The sequence below is a fragment of the Daucus carota genome, chromosome 3, assembly GCF_001625215.2.
Source record: "Daucus carota subsp. sativus chromosome 3, DH1 v3.0, whole genome shotgun sequence".
Lineage (NCBI taxonomy): Eukaryota > Viridiplantae > Streptophyta > Magnoliopsida > Apiales > Apiaceae > Daucus > Daucus carota.
In genome coordinates this window covers 62,017,754-62,031,779 of record NC_030383.2, presented here as the reverse complement: position 1 = coordinate 62,031,779, position 14,026 = coordinate 62,017,754, and the positions used below count along the sequence as shown (strand labels likewise).

Sequence of the window (14,026 nt, the reverse complement as noted above, 5' to 3'; positions counted from 1 at the left end):
TCGAGCATGCTTCCAATTTAAACCCCAAAATCAAAACACAACATTAACTCTCTGTCCTCCACCCTCCTCCCATCGGCGGCACCCTCTTATTCCTCGCTGGCATCACCGTCTCGCGGTGATCACCCCGGTCTTTATTATTTTCAGCCCATTCTCGTCCCGACAGCTCTCATCATAGGTCTTGTGGTGATGAGATTTCTCTGGTGACTTCTTTTTGCCGGAGCTCCGATATGATAGTATGGATTTGACGCAACTTGACTCGGATTTAAAAAGAGTGAGAGAGAGAAGAGAAGAGAGAAGAGCGACAAGTAATAAAGAAATGAAAAGTTGAATTTAGTATATTTACAAATAAGATTAAAAAAAAAAGTATATTTGAAAAATTTGAGAGAATATAATATACTTACAAAATAAGATTAAAAAAATAATATACTTGATAAATTATTATAATTTATTGCATTCATGGAAATCTATTAAATTCGTATAAAAGTACAAAAGATTAGCAAAAAGGATCTTCTATATCAATCTTCTCTTCCCCTGTATAAACAAACCATCTGCAAAAATCTACAACCTCTTGAATCTCTCTCAAGCCAAGAATCTCTTCACACACCCAATCATTTACATATATATTCAATACCCACATATTCAAATCCGCATATACGAAAACCCTTTTGAGTTTGCACCCAATCAGGCCATTTCCTGATTTCCCCCAAATCTCGAAAGATGAAAATCCACCCATTACCCAAGAAACGCAACATTTCATTGCGTTACAGCATCCCATCGAATTTGTCAACCAAGAAGCTCCGTAGACTCCCCCACATCTTCGAGAAAGTGCTGGAACTCCCGTTCCACTCGGACGCCGAGGTTTCGGTCCACGAAACCTCGGATTGTCTGCGGTTTATTGTCGTGACTGATGATGATTTCGGGCAGGATGTGAGGGCGCAGACGGTGGAGATTTTTCCGGGGGTTACGAAGATTGTTGTGAGAGGGAGTAATTATGTTAATTTGTGTGAAATTGGGTTTGATGAGGTGGGGTTTGATGTGTGGAGGTTTCGGTTGCCCGCGGGCACGAAGCCGGAGATGGCTACTGCGGTTTATAGTGGTGGGGAGTTGGTTGTGATTGTGCCGAAAGGCGAGGAGGAATTGGATGGGATGGAGGGCGATGATCGGGAAGAGATGTGGGGGGATGGGGATGGGAGGCTTGTGCTTGTACAGTAATAATTGCATTACCTTTTTTGGATTATGTTGTTTCGATGTTTTTGTTTAGTTAAATTTAGTGGTCGAGGTTGAGTTACTGCCCTCGGATGGATATTTTGCCTGAATAATGATTAAGTTGAAGGAATCAGACTTTGCTAATTGTTACTACCTTTTTTTAATTATGGTGTTCGAATTTGCGATATTTTTATTTAGTTATATTGTTAGTAGTTGAGGTTGATTTATTGCCCTCGGATGGATGTGTTGCCTAAATAACGATCAAGTAGAAGAAATCATGCTTTGCTGATTGCTATAATGTCTTCCAATATATGTGCTTTGCTATTGCCTTCTGTTAATATGTTGTTTCGATTTTTATGTTTTGTTAATTTTGTAGTCTAGTTTGAGTTATTGCCCTCGGATGGATGTGGATATGTTGCCAATTATGACAGAGTAGAAGCAATCATGCTTTGCCAATTGCTATGATGTCTTTCTATATATGTGCTTTGCTATTACATTTTTTTTTTTTTAAATTTTGTTGTTTGGATGATTTTGTTTAGTTATATTTATAAGTAGAGATTGAGTTATTGTGGATGGATATGTTGCCTAAATAATGATTAAGTAGAAGAATCATGCTTGCTAATTGCTATAATGTCTTTCAGTATTTTTGCTTGATTGGTCCTATGTCTTATTATCATTACTGCATTGTCGAAGCCAACGTTTTTATTATGAGTAGGTTATATATTGTTTAGGTTTATTCTCTTAAAATGGTTAAGACTTATTTCCCTGTCCCAACAGTTTGGATTTCTTAATTGGACGATTTCTTGAAAGTTGAGGATCTTTTGCCATGTTTCATCAGTTGGTTAGGTAGTAGTTTTATGATCACGTATTTTCAGTGGAAGTTTTTTATATTTTAGTCCTGTTATATTGTTATTAGTTGAGGTTGAGTTATTGCCCTTTGATGGATATTTTGCCTAAATAACAGTTAAGTAAAAAGATACCATGCTTTGCTAATTGCTATAATGTCTTTTTATATTGGTGCTTTGCTGTCTTCATTTTTTAATTCCGTTGTTTTGATGTTTTTGTTAAGTTAATTTATTAGTCGAGGTTGAGTTATTGCCCTTGGATAGTTTTGCTGTGTGAATAACCATAACGTAGAAGAAATCATGCTTAGCTGATTGCTATAATGTCTTTCTATATATATGCATGATTGCGCATATGTTTTATTATCGCTATTGTATTTTCAGAGCCAGGGTCAATACTTATGAGCGGGAATGCAGGATATAGTTTGTTTAGGTTTATTATACGTCCTTAAATGATCACTACTTACTTCGCTGTCCGAACGGAGTAGATTCATTTATTTATACGATTTATTGAAAGTTGAGGACCTTTCACAATGTTTTCATTAGTTGGTTAGGTACTAGGTTTATGAACAGGGGATTTTAATAGAAGCTTTTGATATATTGTTAGGCTTGTTAAATTTGTAAAAATACACAAACTGGAGTTTTGATCTGGTGCATTAGATTTTTTCTGATGATTCTTGGTGATACGTGAACTTTTCCTTCTGATATAAAGCATTGTTGAGTTGAATTGTCTTCTTGTAAATGAATGATCATTGTAATTGTTCTGATAATTTCGACATAACGTGTCAAAATGTAGTCTTTCCTTTAAAATCTTGTTGTGCTTACGAAAGCGGTGGAAGATGTTCTTTTGGCCCTTGACTAGATTTAGATTTATAAGTGCAAAGTTTTACACTGTGAATTTCTAATAGAATAGGCACCCTGTTGCCTGTTGGTATCATGCTCTCACTTCTCCACTAAAAAGATTCGCATTTTGACCTTCGAGAAGTGTGTTTTTTGACCTCTTTAAAGTGTATCTGGAAAATTCATCTATTATAGAATTGATGTGATTATATTAAATATGGTCAGAGAGCCTGTATTATTTTCACATACTAGAAATTAAACTCAGAAGAAGTGACTTCTTATGTGAACCATATAGGGACATGAATCAGTAATCATAGGGTTACATTGTTAAGAAGGAAATTTCTAAGAAAGTACCTCCTCTTATTTGGTTTGTAAGTTGGAATATTGTGTTTATATATTCTGTTTGGCCAAGAATATTCGTACTCAAGTTGTGCTCCCTTTCTGGGCTAAAGCAGTTTACGTTTGCTTGTAATGGTTTTCTACTTTTAGAAGTCTTTAAGTCATATGCAGATTTTCCATTATTGTATATTCGAGGCAATCTTTTTATTGGTCTTAATTTTTATACAGGCAATTATATAGGGCTAGCATTAGTACAAATGTACATGTGCTGAAAAATAGTAAAATGATAACACCCAGCCTTATTCTTGTGACGGCTCTTGTCTTATGGTTTCATTTTTGATATGATTGTCATTGATTCAACGAGTCGCTTAGACTTTGGTTCCATATATTCAATGACATTATCCTTGATCAGATCTCCTTTTGAAGTGTTGCAGGGTTAGTTAATAGTATCAACTTGTATTACTAGAACTTACCATGTTCTGTTTTTGACTTATATATTATTAAGCATTCTTTGCAGCTACCCAGATTGTACTGCATCATGTATATCTCAAGCCAGCTGTTGGGCGAGTACTCAAGGTTAATTCTCATCTATGGTGCATTCCGGTGAGTTTTAATCTCTCGTATACATGGATGCATATATTGAATATATTCTTTCCATGTTGGCGACAGTTGCTTAATTAATATCCATTATGAGTGGGTAGCACACATGGATGTGGAGCCTGTGTATTCTTTTGTTTATATCTACATAAATATTGGGCACATGGAAGCCCTTAGACTTGTATAACAGGATCTTCAACAATACTTACCTATAGATCAGGTGGATTCAAGTGTTGTAGTTAAATTTAGATGCCAGATTTTCATCGAGGATATCTTCAATAGGAAATAGGATGACCCTTTGTGGTGTTTATCCCTCGCATAGATTGCCCTTTTTGGAGGTACGCCGCCCTTGATAAGAGTTATCTATCCACTTAATTCTGTCGACAATTGTGCAGTGAATTCACGCAGTTGTGTGCTACTGACATTATATTTTCCGTCTGATATGTATATATTCTGATGCAGTGGCGGGATTTCTTATCACAAGTTTATGATCCATCAGTTTCATCCTTTGAATCTCTTACCCTTTTCTGATCAATCTGTTTCATCTTTCGATTCTCATGTGCCTTTACCATCTTTAGTTCTTTAATGCAACTGGAGATTGATAATGGGTATATTTTTAAGTCAAGATCATGAGCCTCCTTTAGACAACTTGAACAAAAGCATGCATGCTACTTCACTGTCTGGGATCTTATATGGTTGTTTCTAAAGGAGACTTGATACATTCTGTATGCACCTTAAACACCTTATAGACCTGAGTTCAAAATTTTCATTTATCCCTATTTTTACGTTAAAAAACATGCATAATATAATAAAATTAAATCGGTTTTTTTAGTGTGTGCCTGTGGGCAGACACTAAGTGCGGAATTTTTTAGGTTAACTCATTTTTATCGGCTCTCATATCTTAATAATGATGGACCCCCTGCATATATAACCTTCACACCAATCAAAATCTCTCAAACCATCACACCAATCAAAATCTCCCACCAATCAAAATCTCTCAAATATATAAAATTCCGCGCCTAACATGTGCTCATGGGTACTGTACAAATTCAAATTAAATTATTGTTTTGTAGCTGAAGAGATAAGATCATTGCTTCTAATAGCAATAGCAATATATGTTGCATAGATTTTTTTTTTTGTTGCTTTCGTCTAATTATATTAAATCTAATTTAATTGAAAACAAAATTGACACGTGGTAAAAGTTTCATCTCCATGGATAGTTTCCAAATAATTTTGCAGCATGATGGTAATTTTTTAAAGAAGTTTAAATTTTAATCGAAGTGTAATTACTCTAGAATTACTACAGTTACAAATTATTCGACCAATTTTAGGATAGTTCTCGTACAGTCCTGAAGCTGTCGTGCCACGTTGCCTGCATGCTTGTTAAGTACACGTGTCAAACAAATTTACTGCCACGTGTGCACGTATCATACACGTGTCAAACCCCTGAGTGCAACACATCTCGAACACGTAAACACATCATGCAGTCTCTTCACACTTATCATTTCATACATTTACATTTATTATCCGAAATTATAATTTTATGTTACCAAAAAACACAAAAATGAGCCAGCAACAACCCGAGAGACCACAACAAGAACAGCCTACTCCTGTTAGATACGGCGACGTTTTTGATGTTTCGAGTGAGTTGAGTTCCCAGCCCATAGCACCCAAAGATGCCTGTACCATGCAGGCGGAAGAGAATAGGGTGCTTGGTAAGACGCTCAAGGGCGGTGCAGCGGCCGTCATGCAGTCGGCCGCTGCTGTCAACCTACAGCGCGGTGTCGTTGGCCGCGACGAGGCCAAAGATCACGGTGTCATGGTTTCTCAAGATGAAGTCGCGGGGAAACGAATTATCACTGAGGCAGTTGGAGGAGAGGTAAGCAATCCGCAGTACAAATGTGAAATATTTGTTTACGCACTCGGTGATGGAATCAGGCCGGAACTAAAATATTTTTTAAATTTTTTTATTTATCCTCTCTCTATATCGTTGAATTGTTTCCTCAACATGCATTTTAAGATTTTTATATATAGTTTCATAAAAAGTTAAATTTATTTTTCTAGTTAAATTTTTATTCATGGAGAAATTATATATAGAACCATACGTTATAAAAGTCTTAAAATACATGTTAAATAATGGAAAATATATACATATAAATGAGCGGGACGAAAGAAGTACAAATTAATCATTTTGAACATATGATCGTGAAAACTAGAACTAAAATCAAATATAATGATTATTTATCGACTATTTGAATTAGCCTTCCCTGATTCCGTCCTTAATTGATCGGGTTAATTGTTTGTGTAGGTGGTAGGACAATACGTTCAACCAGGGAAAATACACATGAAATCCCCTGCGGGAGCACTAGCCGATGATGCTATTACTATCGGGGAGGCTTTAGAGAACGCGACTCTTACTGCAGGAGACAAACCTGTCGATCAGAGTGATGCGGCCGCGATCCAGAAGGCTGAAGTGAGAGCCAGCGGCTTCGCTCATGCTGGCGGTGTCACGGCCGCAGCTCAATCCGCTGCCAATCTTAATGCTCGTACTATGGGCGTTGACGACAAAATCAAACTCGGTGAAGTTCTCGCTGTAAGCAATACTTTTCGGGCTTAGTCTCTCTCGTTTATTTACAGTTTTTTTTCATTATTTGACAAAATGAATATAAGATACAGGTTCATATGTTTTTCTTAAAATTTTTCTTAAATGACTGCAAGAAAAGTGGTCTTTTTCGACCGTCAAATTCTGATGGAAAATGCACTGTCGAATTCTTGTTTTATGTTTATGTTAAACAACATAGGGACAGCCGGAGTACTATTTAGCGAGATTATTAATTTATCGAATATGTTTCATGTTAAACAACATAGGGACAGATGGAGTATTAATGTATTATTTAGCGAGATTATTAATTTATCGAATATTCATTTAATGTGTCCGGCTTCGTGCAGGATTCATCGAATAGGTTGGAAATCGACAAGCCGGTGACGAGGGAAGACGCGGAGGAAGTGATCGAGGCGGAGGTGAGGAACAATCCTGAGATGGTTACTTATCCTGGTGGTGTTGCATCTTCCATGGCTGTTGCAGCTAGTCTTAACCAGGACCGTGCTGTATGATATATGTTTCCAGCGTCAGTTTTTCAGTGTACCTTTGTATTGTATGTAGTATGTGCTGTGTGTTAAAATGTTTAGGGCACTGTACCTGTGTTGTGTATCGAATAAACTCCAAGTAAGCTTTGTTTTCTTTTAGCTCTAGTTATAAAGTCCTTCGGCTTGCTAACAACTTTTCTGACTTTAAATCTGGTTTATTATACAGACCTTTTCAATTAAAAATCAAGAACAGGTTTAAGCATGACTTTTTTTTTTGAAAAGCGAAGAATTTAATAAATAATTGAAATCCAGGCGGGACAAATTCTCGACCTTTCAATTATAACTTGATTAAGAAATAAAAACTAGCTAAACAACTAATTTGTTTTCGGATCGCTTAACAAATAGATTATTTAAATTCTTTAATCCAAAAAGTATTACACTCAGATTTCGAGCAATCCAATCTATGTCAGTTTCAACTTTATGTTGTAAAATATGAGCTTTTACGATATTCACCACCGTGCATATTACGATATTCACCACCGTGCCATATATAATACAAGCCATGTGGATCACCCAAAATATCGTGTAATGCCTTCTTAGAAACGTTACTGAAATCTATAACAAAAGACACAAAAACATCAAAACACACACACAGACATCCCAAAAAGATGGGCACGATCTTAATGATAAGGTACTCAATAAAAACTCACCCAAAAAGGGTTAAAACTTGATTTTACTAATAAAACTGATAAATCAAAGAGAGTATGAAAGAGCGAAGATGATTAATCAGTATAAAGGATGAAAGTTGAAGAGCGAAGAAGTGATGACTAAAAAATTTCGAAGTTCGATCAAAAACTTAAATGACTAAAATTATATCTAAGAGTTGGATATGTAACTTGTGATTGGAATTTATTATTTTGCTAAGAAGCTCTTAATGTGGACAAGATAACAAAACTACGGTTAAGAGTTGAATATGTAACTTGAGATCGAAATTTATTATTTCTTCGCAAAATCAGAAACACGTCTGCGTCCCTGGCCGTTTAAATGCTCGTTCTTCTACAATCGATTAGCATCTGTTTAAATGCTCGATGATCGGAAAAAGGCTTTATTCACTGATCTGTCTAAATGTTCGATCTTATTTCCCTGATCTGTTTAAATGTTCGATCTTATATGATTGAAAAAAGATCTTATTTGGCTGAATTTATGATATATAATTTTACTTAATTTAACGTGAGTTATATGATAAGCTGAGAGTTTAAAAGGACTGTTTGGATAATTTTCGGCCTATGAATTATTAAAAATATAATAATAAAAATGATTTATGGATAATCAATGTCTTATGAGTAATTTTATCAAAAAAATTTAAAAAATTTATTAACTAAAGAATTATATCAGACTAACTACGATTTTATATTAGTTTATGACTTATTTTTAACTTTAATTTGATTCTGATTTATTATGCAGACCAATATTTTTCAGTTTGAAATTGATTGTAGCTTCATCTGAGCTTTAAGTCCATATAAACCGGCTGATGGTAACCAGTAAGAGTACATTACTAGGATTTCAAGAAGATTCGAGTTCAAAGCAAAGAAGAAGCTAGATCATACGTTTAACTGGATACGCGAATGAAGAAGATGTTCTTCCTTTAGCACGCTTAACGGTAACATCACTTCGAATGAAGAAAATCCTTTTAGCAGCAAACTGAACGGTATCATTACTTGTAGTTGTAGTTATCGATTTTGCACCTAATTTATCATGTATTATCTAATTTTGAATAACATATATAAATTTTTTTATTTATTTTAGGCGGCCGATAAGTTGACCACACCTAATTTTTCATTGTATTACCTAATTTTGAATAAGATATATAAAATTTTATAATTTATGTTATGCGGCCGCATATGCTGGTTCGATCTCCCGATTCCTGATTTAGGCGTCATAAAAGATATAATTCTCATTATTAATTTAAAAAATTTCTTGAAGAAAATTTGAAGTCATCAATATTTATTTTAAAAAATAAATAGATATTAAATAGATATTTATTTATGTATTTATGAGATTTATACTCACTGCTCCATTATTAATTACTATATTACTCTACTATATACAATTAAAATATATTAGCTGATAACTCATAGTATATTATGAGATATTAATTTAGTCTATGTATATTTATTATAAAATTATATAAATAAATACTTTTTTTTAATAATCGGTTCAGTGCGTTTTCACTTAAAACCGAAACCACATCCATTAGAATCGGTTTAGTTTTTGATCAGTTTTACTGGTTTCAGTTTCGATTTTTATTCAGTTTTTTCTCACCCCTGCCATTTCATCCCAAATATATAATACTTCATCGGAGTAAGCGACCATGTATAATGAATGAGCCGACGGAGTACTTCACTTTTATAGGGAATAGGAAAGATGAGTTTTTAACTTCTTCCAACTTGAAACTGATTCACGTGGTGTCCATACTGCTATGCAGCCTTCGATCAGACTAGAAAACGTTATCAATGCATTTGCTGTAAACATAATCAATGTACGTGTCCCCTCCATGGTTGCAGCACGTAGCAAATCACTACACGTAACACATATGCTGTCTTAACTAACCTTGTTCGCATATGCTCCCCGCTTCGTTTCCTCGTTTAATCAGGTGGTACAGATAAAAATCAAAACGGAAAACAGACTTAATCGGAGAATGAATGTAAATCATATTAATATGTGGCATATGGTTGTTCTTGAAAATATAAACTAACAATATGAGAAGAAGAACTGATTTTGAAAAGATAAATGTACATTAAAAATTGAAGTGGATAATTATTTTGAAATAATTTTTTTCTAGAATGTGCATGTATTTTGAAATGGAAGGATTAGTAATTAGCTATAATATTTAGTAGGTGTAATATTTAAGAAATGTGGATTTTGAAGAAAAAGAATTATATTTTTTCAATTATAATTGATCAATTTGACTTTTCGGAAAAACAAAAAGTTTTAGTGCATCTTTAGAACACACCAGAGAAGTATCTTAAAATTTCCAGTACTTTCTGATCCTCGTTACTCTAAAGCACACTGTCCCCTTGCTATAAATAAGTGCATGCATCTTGTTCCTCAAGCACCAAAATAGCAACAAATACTCAACCACCATGAGTAACCAGATCCAGGAAAGGAGGTTCGGTGAGTCAAGTGATGATGTTTCCACAGAGTCATCAGTTAACATGAAGGCTCCTGGGTTTGAGCCGATTACTATTGGTGATGCTCTGGAGATCACTGCCTTGACAGCCGGGAATAAACCGATCGAGCAGAGTGATGCTGCCGCGATTCGGGCTGCGGAGATTCGGGCTAGCGGATTCACTCAGATTGCAGGCGTTGCTGCGGCGGCTCAGCTGGCTGCGGATATGAATAGCCGCACCGAGGATGACGAGGATAAGACCAAACTCGGTGACATTCTTATGGTAAGTAGAAATATTGTGGGTGTTTGTTTTAAGGCTTATAAGTCCAGCTTCTGGATTATAATTTATGAGCACTTATTCGTAACGTGTGTGTAATAAGTCAAGAAGCACTTATAAAAAGTTAAAGTTAGGAATGTTAGTTTTTGTTTCAGGATTTCTACTTATTTTCCAAACACTTTAATCACTTATAAATCTTATCTTGCTTCCAACTTTTACTCTACTTATTTATTTTAGGGAAATCTACAAAACTACCTACCTTTTCTTTTATTGTTTTCAAAAATACTACCTTCCAGAATTCTTTTTAAAAATACCTTTTCATAAAATTTTTTTTTCAAAAATACTGTTTGCAACTTTTGCAACCTCATCTGCAACTCCAGGCGGCGCCAGCCGTGTTGCAACCTCTTTTGCAACTTCATATGCAACCGAATTCCTGATTTCAAGTTCCAGTTTTCGAATGTCGTTTTCGACCTCATTTTCGGAATCGATATATATATATATATATATATATATATATATATATATATATATATATATATATATATATATATATATATATATATATATATATATATCGATTCCGAAAATGAGGTCGAAAACGACATTCGAAAACTGGAACTTGAAATCAGGATTTGTAATTGCATATATGGTTGCATATGGTTGTATTCAGTTGCATATGGTTGCATTCAGTTGATTCTATTGTAATCTAACGGCCCCGCCAGGGGCACACCATACATCTGTTGTTACTTACAGTTTTCAGTTGCATTTAGTTGCAAATGAAGTTGCAAAAGTTGCAACTGCAGTTGCAACTTTTGCAACTGCAGTTGCAACCTCAGTTGCAACTTTTGCAACCTCGTTGCAAAAGTTGCAACTGCAGTTGCAACTTTTGCAACTTCATTTGCAACCTCAGTTGCAACTTTTGCAACCTCATTTGCAACTTACAGTTTTCAGTTGAACTAGTTGCAATTGCAGTTGCAACTGTTGCAACTTTCCATTTTTATTTGCAACTTTTGCAACCTCATTTGCAACTTTTGCAACCTCATTTCCATTTTTATTTGCAACTTTTGCAACCTCATTTGCAACTTTTACGGCTGCGCCGCCCAAGGTTGCAAATGAGGTTGCAAAGGTTGCAAATCGTATTTTTGAAAAAAAAATTTTATGAAAAGGTATTTTTAAAAACAATGAAAAAGATGGTAGTATTTTTAAAAAAATAATTTTACAGATGGGTATTTTTAAAAAGATCCCTTTATTTTAAGCAAATCCAAACGGTCCCAATATTCATACATTATTTCGTATCATATTATGCAAGTATAGAGCTGAGATTCTGAAATAGTCCATGTTAAAATTTTGAGTCTGAGAGCAGCTAAGGTACATCAAAAAGTATTCCCAAATCTATTTTGATAATGTATGATTGAATCCACTCACACTAATATTAACGGATTTTCTGTATGCACCTAAATTATTTAATTAAATCAGTTATCTGTCTGTTACGTTATTTGGAAATTAAAATTACAAAGTAGACGAAATATTCAAGTAAACGGTTAAATGTCAGGAGTTATTTAGGGTTAAAGTTAGATTGTAACTTTTGAAGATTAAAATTCACAAATCATCAAATTTTTTTTATTTTTTTTGAATGTTAGTCGGGAATGTTTTCTACTTTTTAGTCACAATTACTCATAAGAAAAATATGTTAATTTTTAAAGTTCAGTCGGGATTAGGCTAGCCAGCGTCTGCCCGTGATTGTATGTCTTTTTTGTGTCTGTTTGCAGGACGCATCGAACATGCTGGAGGATGACAAGGCGGCGACAATGGAAGATGCAGAAGGGGTTAGCGGAGCAGAGGTGCAAAACAATCCGGATAGGGTGACTTATCCCGGCGGCGTTTCGGCTTCGATCAGTTCAGCTGCTAAGCTCAACCAGGATCCTACCGCAACTCCTATAGTGAATGAGTAAATAGCTGGCACGTACGTGTAGCCCTGTACCATCTATCTGTAGGTTTGAGTATTTAAATTTCTGCTCCGTGTTCTTTCGACTTTTGCTTTTATAATCACCGCAGTGTCTGATAAGGCAAGAAATGGAGTAGATCTATGTTAGTATTTCTTTTCATGGAAGAGGGTGAGTTAAAGTTTCAGTTTCAATCCTGACAAAAAAGGTTTCAGTAATTCAGTTTCAATTGATGCTGAAAATCGAAGTATGAGTTTTTTCTAAAAAATAATTACTATTCAATAATATAATTTTAATGTTTCTAAAACGCTGTTTCATGTAACCATCAAAACCGACCTCAGTGGCAAATCAGTTTCATGTAGTTATCAAATTGCAAGCACAAATATTAATGAGTTTATGAAGTTCTTTTTCATGCAAATAAATTAATAAAAATTTTATCATATGAATTATAAGTATACGCAACACAAATATGAATAGAGTAATGTCACGTATTTCAAAATCTATTTTCAAAATTTTTTAAAATAATGCGACACATAAATTATTAATTTATTTGCACAGGAAAAATTTATTATTATTAATGTGAGGAACCACCCCTGTCTTATCACCAGATTTGGAAACCGTGGACGAGACTAAGAGGGGTGTATTGGATTGGGATTTTAAAGCATTTTTTTGCATTCATGAAATCCGAGGGTATTCGATTGAGATTGTTTGAAATCTATTAAAATCTTGAGGTATTCATTTGGGATTTTAAACTATGCTACAAAATCTAGTGGTATTCAATTGGGATTTTAAATTATGCTTTAAAATCCGATGGTATTCAATTGGGATTGTTTAAAATCCATTAAAATCTGATGGTATTCAAATGCTGATGGATTTTTTTTCATTTTATAAAATGATGGATTTTGTGGCATTCTTCAGTGTATTTTAAGTTTTTTGAAATCCCACCAAATTCAATGGAATTTTGAAGTATTGTACCTAAATCCTATCAACTCTGCGACACTTCATCAAGAATCCGCAAAAAATCAAAATCTCATACAATCCATTAAAATCCATAGACTAAAAACAATGCATTAAAATCCCAATCGAATACACCCCCGTAAGTCATCGAAAAGATATTGACATGAAAAGAGACATAAATAATATAACTAAATATAAATAAGTGTATTCCGTATATAAATGAATTTAAGACATAAGCGGCCATCAAAAATCGGATATCATCGACTTTGGTTCCAGCTTTGTCACAATCCTGTCTAAGAGCAAGTCCAACAGCTGCCTCAAATGATGTCCTAAGTCATAATTTGAGGCATTTGATTGAAAACATTGCTCCAACAGTGTCCTAGTGATGCCTTAAATCACTAGGACAACTTACTTCAGCCCTATTTTTAGGGCTCACCTACTTGAGCCTCATTTCACTTTTAATAATAAAATATTATCATTCTCTCTCTCCCCACTACTTTTCTCTCTACTTTTTCATTCAAAATATTAATATTTTAATAATAGGGCTTGTGGATAAGGCTTTTTGTTGGAGTGAATTTATAAAAGTGATGTCCTAAACTACTAGGACATTATATTTTATTATTTATATAGGGCATCCTCTAAGACACTCTTGGACTTGCTCTAAACACGCAAATATTATAACTTACGTGGTGATAAATTTGTGAGACATCTGTCTCGTCATAAAAATTTTCAAGTTTCGTGTTCTCTGGGTTCAACACGTGGCAATACC

The 14,026-nt window shown here is 34.5% G+C and overlaps 2 protein-coding genes across 2 annotated transcripts; both read left to right on the top strand.

The window, feature by feature from the left end:
• The first annotated feature begins 470 nt into the window (after positions 1 to 470).
• Positions 471 to 12,509, top strand: LOC108211147 (late embryogenesis abundant protein 31). Its single transcript, XM_017382671.2, has 5 exons — positions 471 to 5,703; positions 6,133 to 6,417; positions 6,774 to 6,932; positions 9,998 to 10,363; positions 12,127 to 12,509. Exons 1-5 carry the CDS (start codon positions 5,368 to 5,370, stop codon positions 12,307 to 12,309), a joined length of 1,329 nt encoding a protein of 442 aa, XP_017238160.2. The 5' UTR covers positions 471 to 5,367; the 3' UTR covers positions 12,310 to 12,509.
• Positions 718 to 1,212, top strand: LOC108211148 (uncharacterized). The gene has a single exon (XM_017382673.2). It carries the CDS (start codon positions 718 to 720, stop codon positions 1,210 to 1,212), a length of 495 nt encoding a protein of 164 aa, XP_017238162.1.
• Positions 12,510 to 14,026: the final 1,517 nt, after the last annotated feature.